Source organism: Myripristis murdjan, chromosome 18 (genome assembly GCF_902150065.1).
Source record: "Myripristis murdjan chromosome 18, fMyrMur1.1, whole genome shotgun sequence".
Lineage (NCBI taxonomy): Eukaryota > Metazoa > Chordata > Actinopteri > Holocentriformes > Holocentridae > Myripristis > Myripristis murdjan.
Window position 1 is genome coordinate 19,835,682 of NC_043997.1, and position 25,000 is coordinate 19,860,681.

The 25,000-nt window shown below is 42.6% G+C and overlaps 1 protein-coding gene across 2 annotated transcripts in view; it reads right to left on the reverse strand.

Moving 5' to 3' along the window:
- The window catches only part of slc8a4b (solute carrier family 8 member 4b), a 112,654-nt gene that overhangs the window by 3,972 nt on the left and 83,682 nt on the right, over positions 1–25,000 (reverse strand). For both annotated transcript variants that reach the window (XM_030075566.1, XM_030075565.1), the window contains 5 exons: positions 18,450–18,556; positions 12,542–12,666; positions 10,409–10,508; positions 9,631–9,903; positions 1–4,619 (listed from right to left, as the gene is read on the reverse strand). The exon at positions 1–4,619 is cut by the window's left edge and continues 3,972 nt beyond it. In XM_030075566.1, the coding sequence (XP_029931426.1) occupies positions 4,240–4,619; positions 9,631–9,903; positions 10,409–10,508; positions 12,542–12,666; positions 18,450–18,556 (985 nt within the window). In that variant the 3' untranslated portion in view covers positions 1–4,239. The remainder of the gene's footprint in view (positions 4,620–9,630; positions 9,904–10,408; positions 10,509–12,541; positions 12,667–18,449; positions 18,557–25,000) is intronic.

The following is a 25,000-nucleotide window of genomic DNA, read 5'->3' on the forward strand; positions in this document are numbered from 1 at the left end:
AGCTCTTGGCTTCGCCCGACCCACTTAGTGTGGCCACTCACGACTGAGCCGGCTTTGTTAAGCCTGCGTTTCAATTGGACGAGAGCAGCGGGTATAATTTGTCATTATTTAACAAGGCAGATGGTGGGCAGGTAAATTGTTGTTTTCAATCCCATTTTTCTCTCAAACGTACTCAAAAAAAAACAAAGGGCACAACAAATAGGTAAATTATTGTTTCCTCTCTGATTTTCCTTGTAGTTCATATTGTCAACATTGGGGGTGGGTTGAGAGAAAAACGGTTGGGTTCCCTCAGTTCTTTCTCCCTTTTATTCTGCTGTTAACAAGAGGCAGGCGTTTAATAATTTGCACTGACAAGACATATGCCATCCCTTCTGTCCAGCTTCAATCCAGCCCCTGGGTAGGACATGGGTATTAATGCAAACATAATTTATATCTGAGCCTGGGCCTGAACACATTTTCAAACAGAGCAGACAAGCGATGGCAGGCGAGTTCCTTGATGTGATATGTGAAAGTAATGCTCTCATACAAAATAATTCGGACATCTGACTGGTATCAACTTCCATACAAACATCATGCCTGAATCAACAGACTTTTTCACAAGAACGAATAAAAACAATAACAGCACAGCTTTTGTTACAGGATCAATCCCCATATGGATAAAACACCAGCGGCTGAGCACAGCTAATAGCTTGATGCACACAGGTTGTCAACACTTTGCTGTCACATTTCTCTGTAGTGTGAAAACCCTCTCAATTTAAATTTGGCAGTTTTCTCTTTTTCTCACTTGAAGAAAAGACGTGCACTGTCGCTTATGTGGTGAATACATTTCAGGTTCCTTGGACCAGTGGAAGCCATTCAAAGCGCATTCTGCATTTTCAAAAATGCACTAATTTCACTTGGAAAAGAACAATTGTCTTTTTTTCCCCCCCGGTCTTAATTCCTGAAAAGCTTTGATTTCAGAGATGCTTCTTCATACTTCTTCATCCTGTGCAGAGCTGCCGTTTCATCCTTTTTCATGCAAAACATACACACTCCGGGCCTATTTATAGAAGATTCCTAAGTGATGGCTTTCTACCTGTTGCAGATGCAGCCACTGGCGAAGTCACACCGCTGCACTGCTGCTCCCCCCCTTCAAGAGGACTTGTTTGGAAGGCCTCGCAGTGCGAACGCAGAACAGGACTTCTACAATGGCTGAATGGTTTTCTACCTGTGAAGTGATCTGTGACAATGTTCTTTACCTATTAAATCTTTGGATAACAGAGACTTGGGGTTGAGTTTAGTACAAAGGTAAATCACGTCCACACGTCCTGCTGCAAAACAGTCATGTGGTATTTCAGAGCTGCCGTACAGTGTCCTTGGAGTGTACAATCCTGTTCTAAACCTTTTTTTTTTTTTTTGTCATCTCCGTTTTTCCCCACCTGTTGCACCTTCTTACAGTCTTTATCCCATGCAGTAAATGTCCATTAAGTTTTTGAACTCTGCGCCAGAAAAAAAAGGGCAAAAAAAAAAAATCCTTCCATACATCTTCCCCAAAGGCTTCCCTCTAGTTTGCTTGCAGGGAGGGGGATGTAAAATAAATTAAATATTAGTGTTTTTTTCCCTCACACAAATTGATAAGGTTTCTTATATTATCGTGAACAATCAGAAACAATGGGCATGGTCATTGTTTTGCCTTGTCATCATCATCATCATTCTGATTGGTCTGTGGAGTCAGTTCTAGGTGCTGCTCCAGACCAGTGTGCCTTTTCAAAGCCTCCAGTCTGATCACTGCCTTTTAGTATTTTTCATGACACCCGTTATCAAATACCTCCACTTCACTTATCAAATATATACACTTCCGTTTATTTTGTACAGTACATCCAACTAGCTCATTTGGCCGTCCCGCCTTCGATAGATTTGTTTCCCGATCCGTCGATCCATCATGTTGGCCGGTGATCTTCCGTCTTCAAAGTCACACCATCGTGTCCCGAAGTCTGTCATCGCTTTTGCCGTCATCTCCACACAGTGACTTCCCTTTTCTTAGTTCTCATCCCGTCATATTTATACGGCATGTTTTTCGTTGTGTGTGTGTTTTTTTTTGTTTTCTTTTTTTACAATTTCACGGTAACAACATCAAACACTTGACGCCATTGAAAAGGTTTAGAAAAAAAAAGAGGGGAAGGCGGGTTTTCTGTGAGAGTAAAAGGAGGCTGTTGATTGACTTAATTGGAATAAAGGAAGAGGGACTTGGGATTGGCTCAATCTGAGTGAAATGGTGGGTGTTTGTGTGTGTGTGTGTGTGTGTGTGTATGTGTGTGTGTTGGGGGGGTCATTGACTACAGGCTCATATCACCACGACGTTAGGACAATTCAACGACCTATGGGGGAGTTAGTAAGGCAAGACGGAGGGACGGAGGAGCGTACTATGTACACAGTCTGTACAGCCGAGAGGGAGAGGAGAGATGATGGTGTTGTCAGGAGAGGGAGCATGTCTGCGGAGGATATGTGTGTGTGTGTGTGTGTGTGTGTGTGTGTGTGGGAGAGGGGGCTCCTTTGCACAGTGTATCCAGGAAGAGAGGGCTGAGCGGAGAGAAAGAACGACCGTCTCCGGCTTCAGGGAAAGAAGTTCCAAAGAAAGAAGAAAAAAATAAATAAAACACGTTGGTATCGTCTGTTTTCATCTTGCCCGTCCGCGCCCGGGTAAACCTGTTAGTCAGTGGTCGTCCATCACTAACTCACCTGAGGGCTCCAAGGTGTGTGTGTGTGTGTGTGTGTGTGTGTGTATGTTGAGGCGTGTGTGGGTGTATGCGATTGGGGAGCGGGTGCTGTACTGTATGTTAGTAAGTAACTGATAGAATTACATGTTAATGGTTGCCATGGATATGAGGGGAGGGATCCACTGTTCCCGTGACGACCAACATAGGAGGACTAAGGGAGCGAGAGAGAAAGAGAGAGAGAGAGAGAGAGAGAGAGAGAAAGAAGGGGGGAGTATTCCTCTCCATTTATTCCACTCACTTTGTTTACTTGTTTCCTCTCTAACCCACTGCAGATACACATTCTCTCTTTTCTCTCTCTTCCTTCCTTCTTGCTTTTCACCACATCAAACCTTCCTTCACTTTCCCTCTTTTCTTCTCATTTCTCTTCACCTCTCTTCTCTTGGTGTTCCTATATTTCAGGATGATGCTAGCCTTTTATTAAATATCAGATTACGGCGCCCCTCCCTGACCACAGCTAGTCTGTGAAACCTTATTGTACATTTGACTTAATTGTACAATAACGCTTTTGCAAATTATTTCTTCATTTCACGGCAGTATCCCAGAGTTTCCCCCGTTAATGACTAGGTGCAGTGGGTCATCCTGTCTTAATGAGCTGCTAAACCCACAGCAATTTCATTTAGTCTGGTTTTTCAACGGTGAGTTTTTGGCCTCTTTTCCACGGTCGGGCTGAACGGAGCCGAGCATGGGACGTAACCGTCGTGGTGGCCTCTCCGCCTCGGCACGGTTTGGAGCACAATGGCTGGCCAGCGCCGAGCTCATGGCAGCAGAACCACCGGGTGGAAACGACGGCGCACGCTCACTGATTGGTTTCACATTTCCCTCGCTTGTGTGGGTCCACACCGGGGTCAGACACGGCTCCCTCACTATTGATTTTGCTCACTGTTAGCTGTTCACATCCTTGCAGACAGCAGTGAAGGTCAGCGCTGTAACACTACAAACAGCTCTAGATCCTCCACTGCAGTCAGCCAGCGGACTGAAACACGACAAGAACTGTTGAATTCGACTTGCAGGAGCCTGTCTCTGACCAACTACATCGCCGCTGTCATCACTGTTGTTTTCCCAAGTACTTGCTACTCTGAATGTGGACAGCACAATAGATGGAAAAAGAAACCATAATTGTTGACATGAACCTGGTAACCATTCTGCCCAACCGTGGAAAAGAGGATTTAGTGTCCAATGATATCCTAATTGTTATTTCAGAGGCTTTTCTATTCTCTGACAAGATTAAAATTCTGTTGAACATTCGTGATTTTGGGGGGTAAAATGGTCAAATTTAAATAGAATGAATACTGTCGGAAAATACTGGATTTTGGCAGCTTCAGTACAAAAATATCTTCGTAAATCCAAGTTAATCCAGTTTATCGCCCACTATGTTGAAGGGCACGCACTCCTGTCCCTCCTCCTCCCTCCCCCTCCGCCCTCTCTCTCTCATTAGGTCTCGTATGGCAGTAGGTCTCTCTCCTTCTCCTCCCTCCTCCGCTGTTTAAAACCCAGGTATATGGCAGTAGGCCTCCAGCGAGGCCAGCAGGATGTAAATCAGCCACAGCGAGACGAACAGCAGCGACGTCACCACCTTACAAGTCCGCGGCCCGCCCAGCTCGCCGCCGGCCACTGAGGCCCGCCGCCGGTACAGCAGCGTGCTGACGCACACCACGGCCAGGATGGTGAAGAGGGTGACGGAGAAGGCCAGCGAGCCCGGGTCCACCATGAAGGGCTTGCCCTGCGAGCGCCAGGCGATGGCGGCGATGGTCCACGCCACGCCGATGCCCAGGAAGACGTTGACGGCGTTCGAACCGGTGACGTTGCCGATGGAGGCGTCGGCGTACTGGTCCTGGATGGCTGCGACTTTGCTGGCAAAAGTGTCTGGATGAAGGAGCAGAGAGATTTATAATTACTGTACCTCTTCATCATCTTTGAAATTGCTTCTTTAAAATCACGTAGACCTTTATGTAATGAACTGTTATTATTGATTTGGACCTTCCTTCTTTCATTTTGCTGTAAACATATACTACTACTACTACTACTACCAATAATAATAACATTTATTGATATAGAATTTGATATAGTACTTTACAAAACACCTCTCTTTTACTAAAACTATACAACCTTATAAAATTGATATCAAAAGCAATGTAAGCAGGGCAAACATTCCAAAACAAGACAAAAAAAAAAAACCCAAAAACAAACATAAAAGGGAGGTCAAAAGCAAAACAAAAATATAATTAGAAGCAAGATTATAAAGATGAGTCTGAAGAAGTAATTTAACAGAAAACTTTTGATGTTCATTAATGGAACATCTTTCTCGCTAGAGAGAAGAAAACTACCTCAAGGTAACATACAACAGGTTGGAACCGCGTGCTGTGCATACAAATTCACAGACACGCACACACACACGAAGGCACACACACAAACACACACACACACACACACACACACACACACACACACACACACACACACTAATAGACTGAAATTTACTGGATAGGAATGTGAGGAAGAGTGGGGATGTAGAGGACAAGAGGATTAATAGGGAAATAATGACAAAGAAAGAAAAAAGACGAAAGGAGAAAGACAGAAAATGGGAAGAAAAGAGAAATGTGGATGTGGTTATACGCGCATGCAAATGCTACTATATCGCATTTTTTTTTTAAAGCAATGACTTCCGCTCAGACGGAGAAAGAGACGGAGTAAAGAAAGAGATGCGTGGAAGTAAGGAGGGGCGAGAGCAAAACAAGGGGAGAGAAGAAAGAAAAAAGACGAGAGAGACTGAAGCGCTGTTAATCAAAGGTGGCAGCATAATTGTGAAGAAGGCTGCTAATTTTGGGGTGTAAACCAAATTTCAAGGATTAGTATGGAAAGAAACAAATTGATTTAACCACCAACTGGAAGCACGGCTATAATTTCCCCTTTCTTACACCTGGCACAGCAGTAATCTATTTTTAACCCATAATTAAGAAATATTCTGACTCAAAGTGCCATATAAAAATGCTGGACTTATGATTCCTCATGTCTGGAGGTTTCATTCATCTTAATGATAATAATAAGTGCATGATGGAGTGGGTCTGATTAATGCAACTCTGTGATGCTCAACCGTTTCAGCAGAAAAGGGAGAAATGCTTCACCTGAGCTGGCAGGTAACATCAAGCACGGAAACAGCTAACACTTATTACTGTAGGCCTTTCTGGGGGGCTTATTTCTATTTTTAGACACACTGGTGAAATGTCAGTAAAAGCAGTGGAAATTCACATCAACAACTGGAGAAAAAAAATCCATAAGCAGCTCTGGGATGAATATTAATCTTGTTGGGAAAAATATACCACGAAAAAAAGGAAGGGATAAAGAAACAAAAGGTCTGGGTGGCTCAGCACGGGAAGGCACATTACATTGTGGGTTTGGATCTGAATCATGAACTTGCATATCACCCCCACATACACACACACACACACACACACACTCTCCATCTTTCTGGTGATGCTCCAATCTGTACTGACTAATGCCAGGAGCGCTGATATGAAATCACATTTTATCACATGTTTTTACGTTAAAAGTCCAAACTAAGAGCGGAGCACTGAGTCCTGGGAAGATATTTTCCTTCACCGCAGAGCATCTCCATTTTAGTCTTAAAGTCTTATCCTGGCTTATCCTGTTCAGTGTTAAAATCCTGCTTTTCGTAAAACAAATGAAAAAAAAATCCACGAGTGGGATGGGATTATCCCAGTTGTTTCCAATGCGGCTTCAATGCCATGACTCTTGATTCAGGAAAATTCTGGAAAAAAGTTTCTCAGCACTGGGAAAAAACGGGATTATCTTATTACAATGGCAGATTTTTTTTTTTTTTTTAACTTGTTTTAAATAAAATCAAAATTTAAACTCTGAATATGAGGCTAAATGGAGATTTTTTTTGCAGTGTAAATGCAAAATAATCAATGAAGGAGCTTAAATGCATAAATAAGGATAAAAGAATAAATCTGCTCTGTCCTACACCCTTCAACTTCCATCTAATCAATACGTGGTGGTCGATGCACAGAAGTGTGAGGCTCATTACACAAGTTTTGACCGCTGAAATCCCCTAATTTGTTTATGGTGCTGGGGAGAAAATAAACCAAACATCAATAAAAGTACCCATTTAAAAATACATGGGTTAAGAAAAGCCAAAGGCAGAGAAGCCCAAGACAAAACCAACCTAGAACACAGCCTTTCTGAATTCATTTCCATGATTTCTGAGATCCAACTTTTGAATAATCCCTCCTTAAATGATGCGTCATGTCAACATCTTATTTCAATCACAAACACATCACAGCAACAAAGTGCTTCCTTGGACTTTTCGCGCATGTTGAGAATTTCAGGGCTTTCGTTTCTGCCTCCATCTGCCCCGCCGAATATATTTCCTGGAGACGCACAATATTGGATTTTTTGCTGATATCCGGTATGCTGATATTTTCCGGCTCTTTTGGCTGTTTGCCAATGCTGATAGTAATGTAAGCACATATTTTTTCCACCTCATTGAACATCAAGTCTCTCCTGTAGTGGAATTAACATTATTATTATTATGCCTGCTCTTATTGTGACGGCAATATTTCATTTTGAAGCCGATATCGGTTGATACTGATGACGCACCGATATTATCATACATCCCTAAAAATGAGGGTTTGGGTGGATGTTTTACTTTTTAAACAGCGAAGGAGGACGTTTCAGGCTTTTGACTCCAGGAACAAGGTGACAGTAAACACATCGTCCCTGGCGAATGATGCAGTCCCCTTCACGACCAATCAGGAACAAATATATCAGCTCGTAATGACCTGTGTGCAGTAGTGAGATGCATCACCCCCCCCGGGTCCAGGAAAACACAGTTAGGACCGATTGATATATCATACGTGATTGGGCAATCAGCGTAATTTCAAAGCACCGTGATGCGTCTTTACTGAGAGTTTGGTCAAAATTCAATCGCCGGCGTCTGGGATACCGCTCCTGACAGGACAGACGAATGAGCAAATAAATGAAAGGAGACCGACATTTAGTCCTCCCCCGGATTTCATCATGGCGGGACAACACCGGCAGCCCTCGGTGAGCGAGTCAGGAATCAAAATTGAATTGTAAACCTGGCTCCGTTGCAGCCCGGCGGCCCCCGGGGTGAAGCTCTGTCCCAGGGTTTTAATTCAGCTCCGTTAGCCGCTGCTCTCGTCAGCCGCTTTACTGTCGCCCTTCCGTTTGATTTATAGAAATGGCTCCTCTGCTGCTTCCAGGCGGTAACTTTGATGGCCTGTGGTGACTTCTCTGGGAAGCAGCACTTGAATCAATGTCTTCTACAGGCCTGTTGAGGAGTGTGTGCGTGTGCATGTGTGTGTGGATTTGGAGGGGGATTTCACACCCGTTATCGTGTGTGTTCTGTCACAAGTCATGTTGCTGCTGATTTGCCGGCGACTCTTTTGTTTTTCACCTTTTTCCCCTCACGTTTTGTGTCTGCCCCGCTCTCCATCCTTCCACGATGATCTACTCTCAATGTCTCTCTACACCTCCTAGCTCTCTCTCTCTCTCTCCCTCACTGCCCTGTCTTTCTCACACTCCCCCTCCTTTCTCTATTATGCCTGTTCTTGCAACCCATCCCAGTCAATTTGTTATTCTGACTTGGTTCTCCAGTGTCATTACCCTTACCTTTCTCCCTCTCTCTCCCCCTCTCTCTCTCTCCTCCTCTTATTGGATGTTGTGTTTTCACTATTGTGCCATCCATCATTCTGACCTGTGTGTGCTGTAGTACCCAGGTGTGTGTGTATGTGTGTGCGCGTGTGTGTGTGTGTGTGTGTGTGTGGGTGGGTGAGATTGCATATGAGTGTATTTGCCGCTCGAGGTGATGCAAGTCTGTGTGCAGCAAGTAAGGCAGGTCATTATAACTTCTGGCTTTTGTGTGTGTGTGTGTGTGTGTGTGTGTGTGTGTGTGTGAGAGAGAGAGAGACAGACTGATCTCTCTAAAACTTGTTAGAAACATTCATCTCCTCTCTTGTTTCACAGCCTCTCACCTGCTCCCTGTTCTCACCTCTTGCCCTCCCCCCTCCTCTCTCTCTCTCTCTCTCTCTCCTCTGCCCTATAAAGGCTGTCCTGCTTCATTACACTGGGGACACACTAGAGGATTATTGGGCCAATTTGTATCCAATTTACCAATCCTGACAACTAGAGAGGACCTAATGATCAGAGGCTTGGCTTGGGACCAATGATTTGGTTCATTTGGGTGGTTCACAGATTCAATCATAACTGCCCAAAATAACTCGCAGACTTACCTGAGCCAAACCGACAATATCAAATATTTTTTGACTACCGTAACACAACACCTGCACCGGCTGTGAAGTCCTGAAGTGGCCAGGGATCGCAGATTCATCAGGTTACAGCAGAAAAAGAATGAGGCCAGGAAGGCAGGACAGGCACTTTTCACCTCATTTCACCCAAAAACTATCAAACTGACTCACTGAAAGGGAAGAGAGTGGAAGTCTGGCCAGTGAGCAATCTGGAGGGCTTCAGTTTGGTGAAGTTGCAACAGGCAAATCCATGTAAGAACATTTTACAGAAATGGTCTATTTTGTGATTTTTGGAGAAAAGTCTATTGATCTGGGATGTCTTGGGCATAAAAATGGAAAGTCAATACTTGGATTATGTTGCACTGCGAGTCTGAGAATTTGAAAAGGATGATCTCATATCCTTTTTTCTGCTGTTTGTTGAAGTTGTCGACTCCATTCTAAAGCACCATTCGAAGCAGCAACAGTTTTAAGACGCTTTGCGAGGCACATGAATGGAGACTCTGAGCATCAGACATTTATGACAACTTAGGGAATACCACACACACAAACATGCACATGCACACCAAACCCCCTCCCTCCTGATTTACCTGGCACCGACGTGCCCAGTGCCACAAACACCACGGCCGTCACCGAGTCCTTCAGTCCCACCGTGCAGCCAAAGTGCGACGCCAGGTCGCCGGTGACCGCCGTCAGGACTCCGATGAGCGATATGGAGACAAAGAAGCAGGCCCAGCCGTTCCAGTACTCGGTGGGCGGCACGAAGGCGAACAGGACCTTCCAGAAGACGGTGAGGAAGTGCATGATGTAGTCGAAGCATGACGGCAGCCGCTCCTCGCCGCTCTCCTCCTCATCGTCGTCTCCTTCAGATGGAAATGGAGAGAGAAAGTTGCAAATTGCAAACCGAGGCAAAAAGATCAAGCTTCGTTCAGCTTCAACTTGAGCGAGAACTTCGCCTGAGGCAGCAACGCGAAAGATAATCAGATTAAAGCCGGACTCTTCCCTTATGCAAGTAAATTTCCTTTCCTGCGAGGTAAAAATATCCTTTAGGTATTTGTGACCAGCGATACCTGCACAAAATGTTTATAAATGCAGGATTCCCAAAAGGGGGTGCTGGTTGTGCTGACTGCCTGGTTTGGGGGGATTAAATTGCAAGCGTGACAGAATAAGAAATATAACACCGAGACAAAGTTTCAAGTGATCTGCACTGTCTTGTCATTCCTCACCTTTAAAAAAAATCAAGAAAAACGTCAACCAAAAACACTGATCATAAATCAAAATTTCTCCGGGGTTACAATAAGATGATATGGGAGGCACAAAAGTTGATGAAAAGAAGTGTGTGTGTGTGTGTGTGTGTGTGTGTGTTACCTGCGCTGACAGTGACGGCGCTGACAAACTGTTCCCTCCAGCTGCTGCTTCCCACCACCAAAGCCAGGTTCGTCTTCTTGATCAACTTATCTACCGTGCTCTACACACACACACACACACATCCAAACAAGCAAATATGCGCATATACAAGTGCAGACAATCAGAACAGGAAAGAAAGAAACAAAGACACAACACTCAAGTTGTTATTTCACTCACAACCACACAGAAAAGAGGAAAATCCTAATTTCAGGCTTTTCAATTAGTCGCCACTTTGGAAATACTGATAAAAAAAAACAGAAAAGCCCGCATTTCACAACAGTAATAATGCAACATGCAGAATCTCCTAATTAATGAGTTGGTGTGAAATTAGCTGTGATGCCGCATTCCACTGATGTTCCCCGTGAAATCTAGGAAGAGCCTTTGGGCAGACTCGGTGAGGTTTATGTCTGAAGCCGTGACCAGGGGGAAGGGGAAAAAATATGCTGATGCAAAACATCATTACCATAACTGACTTGACAATGCTGTGTCAAGAGAAAAGCTGACATGGGTTGGCAATGAAGTGAAAGATACAGAAGCTTTATAGTCATTCTGGTTTATATATTCATGTAGATTGTAATTTCTCTGGGGAAATTACAGAAAGTTTGATTGAATGTGGGGCAAAAAAAAAATGGGGCTTTGGTAATCACTGTAACTCAAAATACAGGCCTGTTTTTACGAGCAGTCGCTTCACAATGATGATATGCAGTAATCGCAATACATAAAGCGGAACATTTCAAAATACATGCCATAAAAAGTGAAGTCAGTCAGCTTCGGTGTGAATATTAAAAATGTGTTCAATCCATAAAGTAATCAATAAGAGCATCAGCCTAACTGAGCTCATTAAGCCAAACTGAGGCTAATTAAGGAGGATGCTGACATGGGTGTTCATGGGTTAAAAAAAAAAAAAAAAAAAAAAAAAAAAGTTGAAGTGAAGAAAAAGGACTTTGATGTAAAGTTTGGCTCCACCAGTCAAGCAGATAGATGACAGTATTATAGAGTATTACAGAAAAAAAATGCCATGCACAGAAAAGTGAACAGCGAGAAAGATGGATAACCTTGTCATTGCAAAGCAGCTCATATACTGCTCTCTGCACGCACACACACACACACACATACACACACACACACACACACAAAAATGAATAATGTGATACGCGTAATATGAATACACAGTGTGACTGTATGATTCTTTACATTTTCTAAATGACAAGAAAAAACATGAGCGTTCACATGAATACAGGAACTAAATGAACTCTTAATATCTGACAGAATAATGGATCCCCAACAATAAACAGGCAATATGGCTGCACAAACACCAACATCATCTGGGTGCTCTTGCAGCTGGAGGCCTACACACCAAATGTCAAACCCGTACAGTCACTCGGTGCCAAATTAATGACAAACTGAGCAAATTTGAAAACGCACTCCCGATAATGTGTAACATTTATGAGACGCCCCGGCCAATATTTCTTTAAATTTGCTGCTTGAACGGACGAGCAGTAACTCTGAGCTGGTAATTGCACTCTGTATTATTTAATGGTGTGGAGCCAGTGATGCACTTCTTATCAAAGGAAGATGGCAACTCGCTTACAATTAATGATTTGTTGTCTCTTGCAAATCTACGATCGCCCCGACAAACAGCTCATTAGACAGTCCATTACATGTGAGCAGAATTAATCATTCACACTCCTTTTTTTTTTTTTTTTTTTTTTTTTTTTAATCCTCCATCAGTGGAAATCATCTCAGATCTCATTTAAGTTGCTGTTCTTCTACCTGATATTTCATGCAGACTTGTTTCCTGTCAAACTGGCTGGTGATCATCCTATCATCTAGACTTTAACATCTGATCACATCACAAGCGTGCGGCTGAGATCTTCTGGCTTTGGGAGAAGAAGTTATAAATAGACTGCAGCAATTAGAGGAATGAATTCTTAAACTGACTGACAACACGCGCGCCCATCGGCTGCTGGAACGGATTGAAGTGTGAAGCAGGTGAAGCAGAGTGTGTGAATGTGTGTAGGGAGAGCTCTGCATATGTCGGGATGCGCGCGCACACACACACACACACACACACACACACACATACACACTTACCTTGAACTCGTAGGATTCCTCTATGATCACCTCTAGCTGGGTGTGCTCGCCCAGACTGGGACATCCCATCTTGGCGACCTCTTCCTCCTCTGCTCCCACCAGCGGCTTGTTCTCATTGGAGTCTCCTAGGAAACCACAGGAGACGGTCGGGTCATTGGGCCAATAGGGCTGCTGTGATCGCGTTAGACTAATGTGAAGGAGACGTAATACAGGAATTCAAATTTTGCTGTATTTTCGTTATATATTTATGGGTTTACATGGTTTAAAGCTATACCCAAACATTTGACTATTTGGATATACCGCACAGGTAAGTACTGGGTTTTCAATTTTGGGATTTGGATAGTATTTTTTTTTTTTTTTTACATATATATTAATATAGTGTAGTAAGCTATCTGCTGATTTTACTCGTCATTTTTTACACAGATGAAATTCCACTGTACTGGCATTTTTTTTTACGGTGTTGTGTTTCTCTATTGTTAGATCTGTAGGCTGTTGCCTTGCGGTGTGTAAACTCATCCAAAAAAAGGAAACACACGACAAGATTTTTTCACCCATGATCTGAGCAAATATGTCCACAGTGGGATACAAAAATGAGCGAGCCACACAGTGAAGGAGGTAAGAAAGAGACGCAGCGAGTCAGTGGTATGAGAGGACAGAGTGAGGAGGAGAGCCGTGTGTTTGAGCGAGGTTGATTGGTTGGTCATTAAAAAAAAATAAATAAATAAATCAGATAGGGCCAGCAGTTTCCAAGAAGTCTCTGCCTCCCAGTCAGTGCAGCTGCCAGGATCCTGAGAAGGAATAAGGGGGTATGGAAAATAGATGGATGCCAGTGTAGTTTCCCTTGTAAACACACTCAGCTCTATGTGTCTTTGAGGCCTTACACTCATGTTTAATGCATTTTCTACCTCCAAAGATTTGGAAATTTGAAAGTTGCACTGTTTGCATCGGTGTCACATGTCACCCCGCACAGCATGATATGTGATATGAAGATACGTACACATATACACTGTTTTTCTGGAGTGCCACTACAGTGCCACTTGTGGTCACAAACTACACCATTCCCTTTATTGTTGAGATTGATAAAGTCACAATATCGCACACAGGACAAAAACAACAACAGGAAGTATGAGTAACTCTCACAGCAGGTGAATTTGTGAAAAACTACTTGGAGTTGCTGCATTTATAAATCCCCACATCATTAATCTTCTCCTTTCTAGTTTTCAGTATCAGTTACACAGCGGAGCCGGTTGTAGAAACAAAACGTCACATAAGATCACATCGCATTAGCCACGAAATGAACTCGCAAGATTTCAGCAAAGCTATAAGCATTATTCACCTGGTTTCACATAAACTGCAGATTTGTTGAAGCATTTTAGAGACAAAAAACTGCGCTCGGGTCTCTTCATGAAGCACAAAAACTGAGAGCACAGCCGTTCAGTGAGGAAAACTCCAGTCATTACAATACACTACAGTTCGAACACAGCAAAAACTAACAAGCCTCCGGTAATAATTATCCATTCAGCAATCTGAATTTCCTGAATACATGTTTTAGAACAATGGATTCAAACAATTAAACATATCATTTACTATAATTTGTTTTATTTTAATACCATTGTGGTCATCATTTTGGAGTAGGAATTTAGTTGAACTTTTGCGGTTGTTCTTACTTTGAGTTTTACTTGAATTTCTGTGTTTGTGTCGAGTTTCCACACCTTCCACACCACCCAACACCTCTTAAGTGTTTCATTCTGATATTGCTAGTTGTTCTCATAAGTGCAAATCTGCATAATTACTGTAGGATGCTTTTGCCAATTTCAATGATATAGAGGTGGACTGCTCTGAAAAAGGCAGATGGTTTCTACTATAATTCATTAACAACTTTTATAGCGGTGTTTTTAATGACGTCCTCATGGGTGTTGTTCAGTGGCAGCTCTTATGCCTTCGACGGCTTCTGTATTCAGGAGAGACTAAATTGACACACTGGACGTGCATGTCGCAGGAGGACCTGCCCCTACTCTGCCTCTGATTGGCTAATCCCAACCCTAATCCAGCCCTAATCCTAACCTTATGAAACTTTCTTGATTTTATGTTCGTGTTGAAACAGGATTTTTGGGGCGGGACAAAGTGCAGGGAAGGATCATTCACAAGTGCAAACCAACAGGATATCAGTTTGGGAGAGAGGTTTTGTTTGAAGGGATAGGCGGATGAGAGAGGAAGTTTAAAGATTTGAGAAGGTTTTATTGGCTGAAATTTTAATTTACACCCACTAGTGCAGGATGATGTCACTAATTACTCTTTTTACAGGAAGTGGAAGTCATGTGAGGTCATTTCTCGAGGACTAATCAATGTAACCAACGCAGAAAATGACTGTGAGCCAATCAGAGGCTGATGTGCATGTCCAGTATGTCAATTTAGTCTTTCTGGTTGCCATCTTGAAGGCAAAGTTTAATCTAGATGTGTTCTGCATTTTGTCACACAAGCCTGAAGTTTGGCGTGTCATCTCAGGAAATGTGTGTATTAGCAGCGGCGAAAGACAATGGCACAATTAATGCAAATGTTCACATGCTGGCGTGCCACGAGGGAAACCCGGGCCATCAAGCATCCCATGTTATTAAGAAAACCCGCAAGGCAATTATATTTCTCCGCGGTAACAAAGCTCTCTCTCTCTATCTGCCTCTTACCATATGTTCCCCCCTCCATCCCTCCATATGTCTCCGTCCACCGCCTCACTCGCTCTTCACACCAAGTGACAGCCATTAATTCAGTCAACTGGTATCAGTGTAGAACTACTGTAACTGAAAAGCTGCGTGTGCGCGTGCGTGGGTGTGTGTATGTGTGTGTGTGTGGGAGGGTGTGTGTGTGTAAATGTCAGCCCACTTGCGATGTGACAACGTTCTAAAACTAATTACATTCCCCCTGTAATGAAACATGCCCTGGGCTGCTGGCTTTTTATGTCCGACATCTACAATATGGACCCATACTCACCAGGAAGTGTGTTTATGTGTGTGTGTGTGTGTGTGTGAAAGAGAGAGAGAGAGAGATAGTATATATTTTTAATATTTGTACTGAGGAAGGGGATTGTGTGTGTGAGATTGTACAGAATATGCACAAAAGTGTGAGTGAGAAAAATCAAAGAAAAGGAGATTATGAGTGTGTGTGTGTGTGTGTGTGTGTGTGTGTGTGTGTGTGTGTGACCTCAGTGAAACAAAGGCATCGACCTTTGTCAGAAAAGGCCTATCAAATGGTTCATTTAAATCAAAAAGGCTTCGGTTGTTGGACAAAAATGCTCATACTTGAGGTGAAATGAGATGTAAATAACTCTAATGGGTATTTCTATCATTTCATAGATTAATTTCTAAGAAGAGAATTGAATAAAAATCATTAATTTTATAGTAAAATGAGCAGAGGAAAGTTCATTCTGACTTTTTGCGGATGCTTCACTTGACTCTTTTCACTCTTTTGTTCTTTCTTTCGCTCCTTCTTTGTGGTAATCTTGCAGTCCAGTGGAATTAAAATGATTAGGAGAGTGATTGCCGACACAAGCTGCAGAAATTACTTATTGACTTTTGGCGTTGGTTCTTTTCAGCCCCGAGTCACGTGGCAAAGATTAGATGTGTGTCTGTCCAATGCAGGGTTTTTTGTTTTTTTTTTCAACTAAAGCTTCCTCCATTCTGTGCGATATTAAGGGTTTGTTTCAGAAGTGAAGTTTGGAGAGCTGCAGACGTTCATGGAGCAGACATGGACTGAGCAGCGTGTTCGGCTGAATGCTTCCTCGCTGCTTACCTTGCTGAAATCTCCTCACATATTTCCCCAGATGGAGTGTGACAAACCATCCAGAGATCACTTGTCAGTCAAACAGTATGTCCAGTACTATGGCCCTGTCCCAAATGGCACTCTTTCTATTTTTTTTGTTCTAAAAGCTTATTTTGGGTGCATTTCTGCTTCACTGGGCAGTGGATAGTGGAGAGAGGGAAAGAGAGAGAGGGAATGGCATGCAGCAAAGGGGTGGAATCAAGGTGAAAACTTGGTCTGGAAGGTATCCCGGCACCTCATTTTTTATTTTGCACCCTAAATAATTATAAGTCTTCAATGCGCCCTCTGGCACAGCCGAATTGATGCACGCTGCACAGCAGTTTATCCAAGCCTCCTTTCATTTGTCCACACGGGGTTGAATCTGGGGCAGCTGGACTTGTTTGTAGACTCTCGAAGACGTTTCACTTCTCATCCAAAAAGCCTCTTCACTTCTGACAGACCGGTGGGGAGTCCCAGGTATTTAACCTGTGCCGGGACGTTATCCAGGTCATTGGCTTATACAGGAGTGGAGGACGGTTGTTAGGGTCACAAGGGGTAAAGAATGAGTGGTTCGATTTCCCGGGAGGGGATGACAGGACAGCTTTGAGAATCTACAAACATGTCCAGTTGCCCTTGATTGGACTCTGGGTGGATAATCATGACCTGGACGACTGAGGACCTTCACAGACATCCTCTCAATCACCGCTCTTTTCGCCGTCTGTCCAGCCACGGTGGCTATACCTGCTCAAGCCTACTACCCAGCTCCTCTTCTTCTATTAGTCCAAACAAACCACTGTTGTTGCTGCTGGAAAGGAAAATGCATCACTTTTCAGTGCAGCAAAGAGGAGCTACCAGAAATTTGTGTTTATAAAAGCAAATGTAAAAGCTTTCTTAAGTTCGGCATGGGTTGAATCGCTACTGGTTTGTATCAATTAAGATTAGAGAGCAGAAAAACAGACATTCATTAACATGGGAAATGTCATAGATTATTACTTTAAGCCAGCAGATTGACTGATACTGTGAGGGATGAGTGTGGGATGGTTTTCCTCTTGCTTTGTGGGGTGCCTCAAGGGAGTTGCTTGGGCCCACTATTATTTACTATATTTACAAATGATTTGCCTCTGGTTTTGAATTCGGCCACCATAGCTATGTATGCGGATGACTCCACAATATACCATTCAGCATGCACACCGGGGGAACTTAGCAATATTTTAAATTATGAACTACAGTTAATAAATAATTGGGTAAAGGTAAATAGAATGGTGCTCAATGTAGGAAAAACAAAATCTATATTACTAGGCTCAAATTTTTCATTAAAAACCAGACCAATTTTAGACTTAGCCATAGGAGGGGTAGAAATTATACAGGAAAAGGAGGTTAAATTATTAGGGATAACAACTAATGATCAAATGTCTTGGAACTTTTCGCCGTCTGTCCAGCCACGGCGGCTATACCTGCTCAAGCCTACTACCCAGCTCCTCTTCTTCTATTAGGTCCAAACAAACCACTGTTGTTGCTGCTGGAAAGGAAAATGCATCACTTCCTGTGCAGCAGAAAGGAGCTACCAGAAATGTGTGTTTATAAAAGCACATGTTAAAGCTTTCTTAAGTTGGGCATGGGTTTAAATTGCTACTGTTTTGTATCAATTAACATTAGAGAGCAGAAAAACAGACATACATTAACATGGGAAATGTCATAGATTATTACTTTAAGCCAGCAGATTGACTGATACTGTGAGGGATGAGTGTGGGATGGTTTTCCTCTTGTCTGCGTGAGCTGACATGATGTGACAGAGAGGAAGACGCTCGACAAACACCTCACAGCTAAAGCCCCTCAATGGTTTTTGAATCTTTGCCAACGCTCACTTCTTAGTGGTTCAAAGTGAAATGTTCCCACAGCCTCTCTTTAAACAATCAATGCCCTCCTCATTATGTTTTAAAAGGATTTCAAAAACCTGCGCAGAGGGCCAATACTCTGTGGTGATGGTTAAATAAAGACGCCAGTCTGTCTGTCACTCTCCCGTTGTTCCTGTTCCCGCTCTCGGCTTTTTAATATTCTCTTTGAACAGTCACACAAACACACACACACACACACACAGATAGCCGGGCAGACTCACCATGTTTCTGTCCTATCTCAAGCAGGATGGGCTCTCCCAGCTCGATGGTGAAGGTCTTGTTCTTCTCGTACTCCTCATCGTCAATAATCTTCACTTCAATGATCTTCCTGTTAGCAAGAAAAAGAGAGAGTCACTGAGTGTATTCTAGGTAATCACCTTTTTCATCATCCTTTCCATCACTGTTAGCGTACGTTGACATGAGCATGTTGGGAGCGGTTCATTAGGATAAAACTCTGGAACGTTCACCCCTTTAGGCTGCGATCAGAGAGGTTTTTTTTCTTTCTTTTTTTTCTGCTAAAATGCAAAACCAAGCTGTGAGTGTGGATGGCACCAGAGATAGCAAGAACTCAGAGGATGCACGGAGCGTTACATCCTTCTCATTGCTATACAACCATATAATTAGTGTTAGCCAGTGTAACCTTAAGTAACAAGTGGCATAACAGTGTTAAAATGGACAGGAGAGAGTTTGCCCCTGCTCTCATAGGAGAGGATGGGGAGCAGATTCTGAGGTGGAGCGTGAAGACGAAGTTAATACTCCCCACTGGGAAACTAAGAGGCTGCTATCTGCCCTCCAGACGCGGCTATTTTTTTTCCCCGGGCTGACACTGACGTAATGCGAGACACAACTTAAGTAGAGTCATGATTAACTCGGAGCACCCAGGGGAGCCTCCCAAAACACAAGGCATGGCACTACGTCATGCGGCGGCTGCATTTCTGAAAAAGTTCATGCCATAAAATTATTTCAGTTTTGGTGGCTCTTTTTGGCCTATTTCACCCGGTGAGAAAACAGAAGCCTGGACTGTACCCGACTCAGAATGGTTTCAATACGATAATTAAACTATTCATTGTTTCGTTTTTTTAAATTCATCGCACTTCTGGTGGTCAGAAACTGCATTGGCACACGTTTCAGTGTTGACAGACCATGTTACTGTAATAACGATGCAAGCAATCATAATCACGTAGATTAAGACCGCTGCATAAATATTTTAATTGGCCAATTTGAATTACCATGTGGCTTTGTTAGAGTAATGAGACGGAATAATGAGACAGCACACAGGTACGCGTGGTTAAATGAGGCATTTAAAGGTTATTTATTTTTTTTAAACATTAGAAAACGTGAACAAATCTCGAAGCAAATCGAACGGCTCAGGGCTAAATTGGCCTGAATTGATGATCCTGTCAGTGTTTCCCCTAGAATTTCTTCTTACGGTGACGGCGTGGTCTCGGGTGTGCATTTTCATCATTTTGCTAGAAAAATAATATCACAGCATTACTATCAGCAGCGGTTTGTTTGTGTGCTGCTCTCGTTCTGGCCACACTGTTGTCATCACATGCATGGAGCAAAAAAGAGAGAGAGAGAGAGAGTGGGAGAAGAGGGATTTGAGTGAGAGATAGGAGGGAGAAAGGAGCGAGCGATGGAGGAGTGGAAAGGTTGAAGCCCATTGTTTCCATTGGTGAGCTGTCACAGCAACAGTGGGTGAAACTGGCTCAATATTACTATTTGGAGCGCCACGTCAGCCGCGGTGGCAAACACTCAGCGCGGAGAACGAATATACAGTAATGTTTAGTCAGACATGAGGCAGAAGAGAAAGAACACACCTACAACTACATGCAAATCTATTTAGAGGAGCGCAAGTGGGTAGAGAGAGGGAAAGAGAGCGAAACAGCCTTTTTAATATTTTATATCGCTGCTGATAACATGGATAGTCACTGAGTTTCGTTCAATTACAACCAAGTCATCTGTTAATGTCTATACCATTAATTCAGTTGATGCTAATACTGAATTACATATTAACTGAACTGAAAAATTGAAGGAGAGAGAGAGACGGAGAGAAAGAGGGCGGTGTGAGTAATGCATCCAACGCCGCCGAGATGTGGGGGGTCACAACTCGACGCACACACACTGAGTTCACAAGAGGGGCCACACTTATAATGTTATCGTGTGTTTCATCATATGGCTCGCTTGCATTCCCGATGAGCGCTGACAGCACACCCACACGGGCGTTCATGCTTCACTAGAGCAAACAAAAACACTTAACTCCTCGCAACACACACACACGTGTGCGCACGCCGACACGCCAATTTGGCATACATGAACACATGCATGTACGAAAACGTGTTCTTGACAAATTCTTGGGGGGATTCATAAACATAAGAATGCAATAATGTAGACAGCAAAGACACACACACATACATGCTGAATGTAGTCCCTCCATTATTCATAGTTGTTGCTGGATGTAGCAGCGCTCCCATCTGCAATCACCTCTCTCTCTCTCTCCATCTCCATCTCCATCTTGTTTTTCTGCCTCTCACCACTTAACCTCTCTATCTTTCTTTGTCTCTTTCATTCCTTCTTTCTTTTCCCTTCATCCATCCCTCCTCCATTCTTCCTCTTACCACGCTGGAACAGGATTTCCCATTGTTTGCTGTAATGAAACTGCGCTGGAAGGTCACATGGTAGCCAAGGCTGCCCAAGAGGTGGTGGGGCGGGGTGGGGGTCGGTGTGTGTGGGTGTGTGTGTGTGTGTGTGTGTGGGTTCATTCTTCTAAATGCATAAAAATTTGTATCTTCTTTACCAGCATCTGGTCATTTTCACCAATGCAAAGTAAAAATATTATAATTTAGAGAGCTGGTTTTCTCTACTAGTTCCATTGATCACTGTTAATTTTACTGTGTTCAGCCCAGTTTTAGGGCTCTATGTCGCCCCCTACAGGTGGCCTCACATACTCTTGCAGGTGGAGTATCTCCCAGTATAGACTATCTCAGGGAATACCCATTGACTACAGTTGTTTGTGGGACACTGCCCATCTCCTTGTGTGCTTTGTTGGCAATTAACTGCAATTCTGATTTTTTTCTCCTCTACACCGACATGTACGTAAACTTTTGACTAATGTTTTGTCGCTTTAAATGATTTAGTTTATATTAAAACTTATTCTTGTCACTTATCACTGTACCATTTTTTCACCTTATGCTTGTGCTCCACAGCCTACCGCACTTCCAGTCTAGAGTAAATAAGTCAAAATCTGAAATCTGACACCACTAAATGCAATGTTTTTTTTTTCTTTACCCCCCGCTCCTCTCACTTTCTCTCTGTTTTTCTGTCTTGTTACTTCTTGACACCTGCTCCCTGGAAAGTTACTTTGTTAGACAGGAGCCTCAGAGCCCTGGACTGTCAAAAGACTGACACAAAATGCACACACACACACACACACACACACACACACACACACAAAGTTTGCTCAACGCGGAAGTTGCACTACCAAAAATAGTGACTGAGAACGGGACAAAAAAAGAGACAGAAACAGAGAGAGTGACAGGCAGAGAGAGAAAGGTCACTAAATGGTATTGTTGATTGAAAAGCCTGAACAGATTCAAGTAGACTGTAAATCGAGTTTAACATCTCTGCAGAGTGTGTGTGTATACGTGCGTGTGCGTGTGTGTGTGTGTGTGTGAGCGTCTCATAAAGTTCTCACAGAAGTGAATGATTGAGCATGAGTTTGATTTGATTAGTTGAGACCTCATCGCATTACTTAATGGACACAACCTTCTTTTATCTCTCTCTCTCTCTCTTTCTCTCTCTCTAGTCATTCAATTCCAATATTCCTCCTGACCTCTCTCTGTCTCTTTCCATTTTCTTCTGGCTCCAGTTCTACTCTTGATTTACAGCTATTAGATGCCCTGTGTGTGTGTGTGCGTGTGTGTGTTTGAGTGTGCGTGTATGTGTGTGTGTGTTTCCAGGCAACAAAGAAGTGCCTTCCATATTTAGGAGTGTGAGTTTGTGTTTAGAAAGAGTGTGTGCACGCTCGTGTGTGTCTTAAAGAAACTGCACCGGCAAACAACTCATTTTCCTGAGTGAGGTTGATTTATATACACACTCCAGTTTTATGCTGCTGCTAGTTCTGGCAGAACCACTAAATCTCTTTCTCTGTCTCTCTCTCTCTCTCACACACACACAGACACACGTACACACACACACACAGAGAAAGAGAATTGTCACGGTACAATAAAACTGAGATCATGAAAGTTTTATCGTTTCAAATGTAAAACTTGCAGGTCACAAGTCCCTCGTTTTCCTGAAGCGCAGGTGTCTGTCGCCTCTCCTTGTTTGTCTTTGACTTCTCCTCCGTCAAAGAAAGTTCGACAGATGGAGAGGACAGAGGGGGAGACAGAGGAGAGGCAGGTGTGACAGAGTGCGACAGGCTGAGATCCTGTCTCTCCAAAAAAAAAAAAAAAAAAAAAAGGTCAGCTTGCAGGAAATCAGATAAAACACAGCTGTATTTTGAGATGATCACCAAAGTTGTGGAGTGAGGGGGAGCTGCTATCTACCACAGCTCATGTACGAATTCAGATTAGGGACACTTCTGAGAAATTACGTGATAGGTTGCTCAGAAACACGTCTGAAGGGAGAAGTTCATTCATCTTGCGTGGATGATAAGAACATCTAACTTGCCGTTAAATAATGGCTGATACTGGTTGTGCATGATGATAAATACACTCCAAGCCACAAGCTGCAAATTGAGATAAATTGTGTTTTAACTTGCATATTTTCTGAGTTTTGGTGGCAAAAATGATCCACAAGTAACTCAAGGATCAGACTGACTTCACATTGAGTCCAGTGGATCACTGATTGGACTCAAGTAACTAGACAATTGGTAATGTGTGATGGGTCTCATGGTGCCTGCTCGTTGCCTTTCAAACATTTTTAACCATCTGAAACCCATGAGCCACAAAACAACCTTTGATTTAACTCACATAATTGGCTTTGCTCAACATCACCTGTTTCTCACATATTTGTCAGATTTTAACAGTCTCTTCTTCTGCAGCACTATTAGATTTATCTGCAAAGAAAAGCACGCTCTAAACAAACTGAAAATTATCATCATGACAGCAGCATCCTCCCTTCAATCTCAGCACTCTATCATAACAAACCTAGGAATGAAAGCTAAGAAAATACTGGAAAAGGAGCATTTCGTGAAGAAAATACGTGTGATTGCTGTCAGTTGGTAAGCTCATTACTTTGGTTTTGTGTTGATGTGTATATCATTATGAGAGTGCGCATGTTTGATCAGCATGTTATACTGATCATTTAGAAATTTGAATGGAGCTTCTACTGTACACAGACGCTGACTTATAAATACAATGGGAGCGGATGGGGCTTCATTGACTTCCATGTATTTTATAACTCATAAACCGTACATGTCATCCGCATGAGAATGTGCACGGCTGATCAGCATGTCATGTTAAGTTAAGTAGTTTCTGCTGTACACAGACGCCGACTTATAAATACAATGGAGGTCTATGAAACTGTGTGTAAATATATATACACTGAATGGCCACTTTATCAGGTCCACCTGTACAGTCTAATGCAGTTCAATGCAGCAGCTCTGCCATAAATTCTACCTTTCAACAAAGTTTATAATGTTCAGTTTTTCTTGACATTGACGAGAATGTGTAATTTAATTTTGTGTTTAGTATTGAGGTTGTAGCTGTACTGGACTACAGTATTATTTTATTTTATTTTATTATTTTATTATTATTATTATTATTTTTTTTTTTTTTTGGCCTAACCCATTTTTTTCAAACACAGAATTGAATGAACACCTGTTATAATTAAATGTTAGTAACTCAAAAAGTATAAGGCATATAGATAAACAAAATATTGGCATAAATCTACAAATAATTCCACATGATTTGACATATGGAACATCTTCATAGCATAAAAACTGTATGAGGAGATCGGTGGCAGAAAAGTCTACAAAAAAAAAAAAAAAAATCTATCCAATCCATTAAACTTTTATTAACTCATTAAATAAACAAGTTTTTGCAAATTTTATGAACTTGCACACATCTACACATAATTCAATATATGAACAGCATGTGTCAGTTGAATGGGTCTAAAGTTATAGATGAGCAAAGACATGCAAAATAAAAATAATGTTGCTGTACAGGGCTCCTTGTGTGACTGTGTATATTAGACGCCTTTGACATGGTAATAAAGTATTGAAGGGAAATGAAGTAATTATTGCACTTGTTGTCAGGGTCCTGTTAGCCCTGACTCTTGCAGTTAGTCACTTGTGACACTTATGATCCGTGAACGGAAGCATTTTCCTGATGGTGCACATCGTAACAAACACTGGGAAAAAGCCTCGAATGCAAATGTAATTTAATAAACCTTTAATTCAAACAGTGCATCCGAGCATGCCATGTACTCGTGCTGCTGTGGGTGTTGTCAGCTCCCTCACACACACACAAACACACAAACACCCACACACACACACATTCCCCCATCCTTTCTGTCAGCCACATGTAAATGATCAAATAAATCAGGATCCAAGGACTTTAACAGTAAATAAATCACTGTGAAGATCACCGACACTGGAGTTTTATGTGACTGCGTGCAGGAAGGTGAAAATGTAGAGCAGAGCCGAGAGTGATCAAGTGATATGAGCCTGGATTTATCTTTCTTACTCTCCCTCACTCACAAACACACACACATGCACACACACACACACACACACACACACACCCACAAACAGATAGATTAAAAAAAA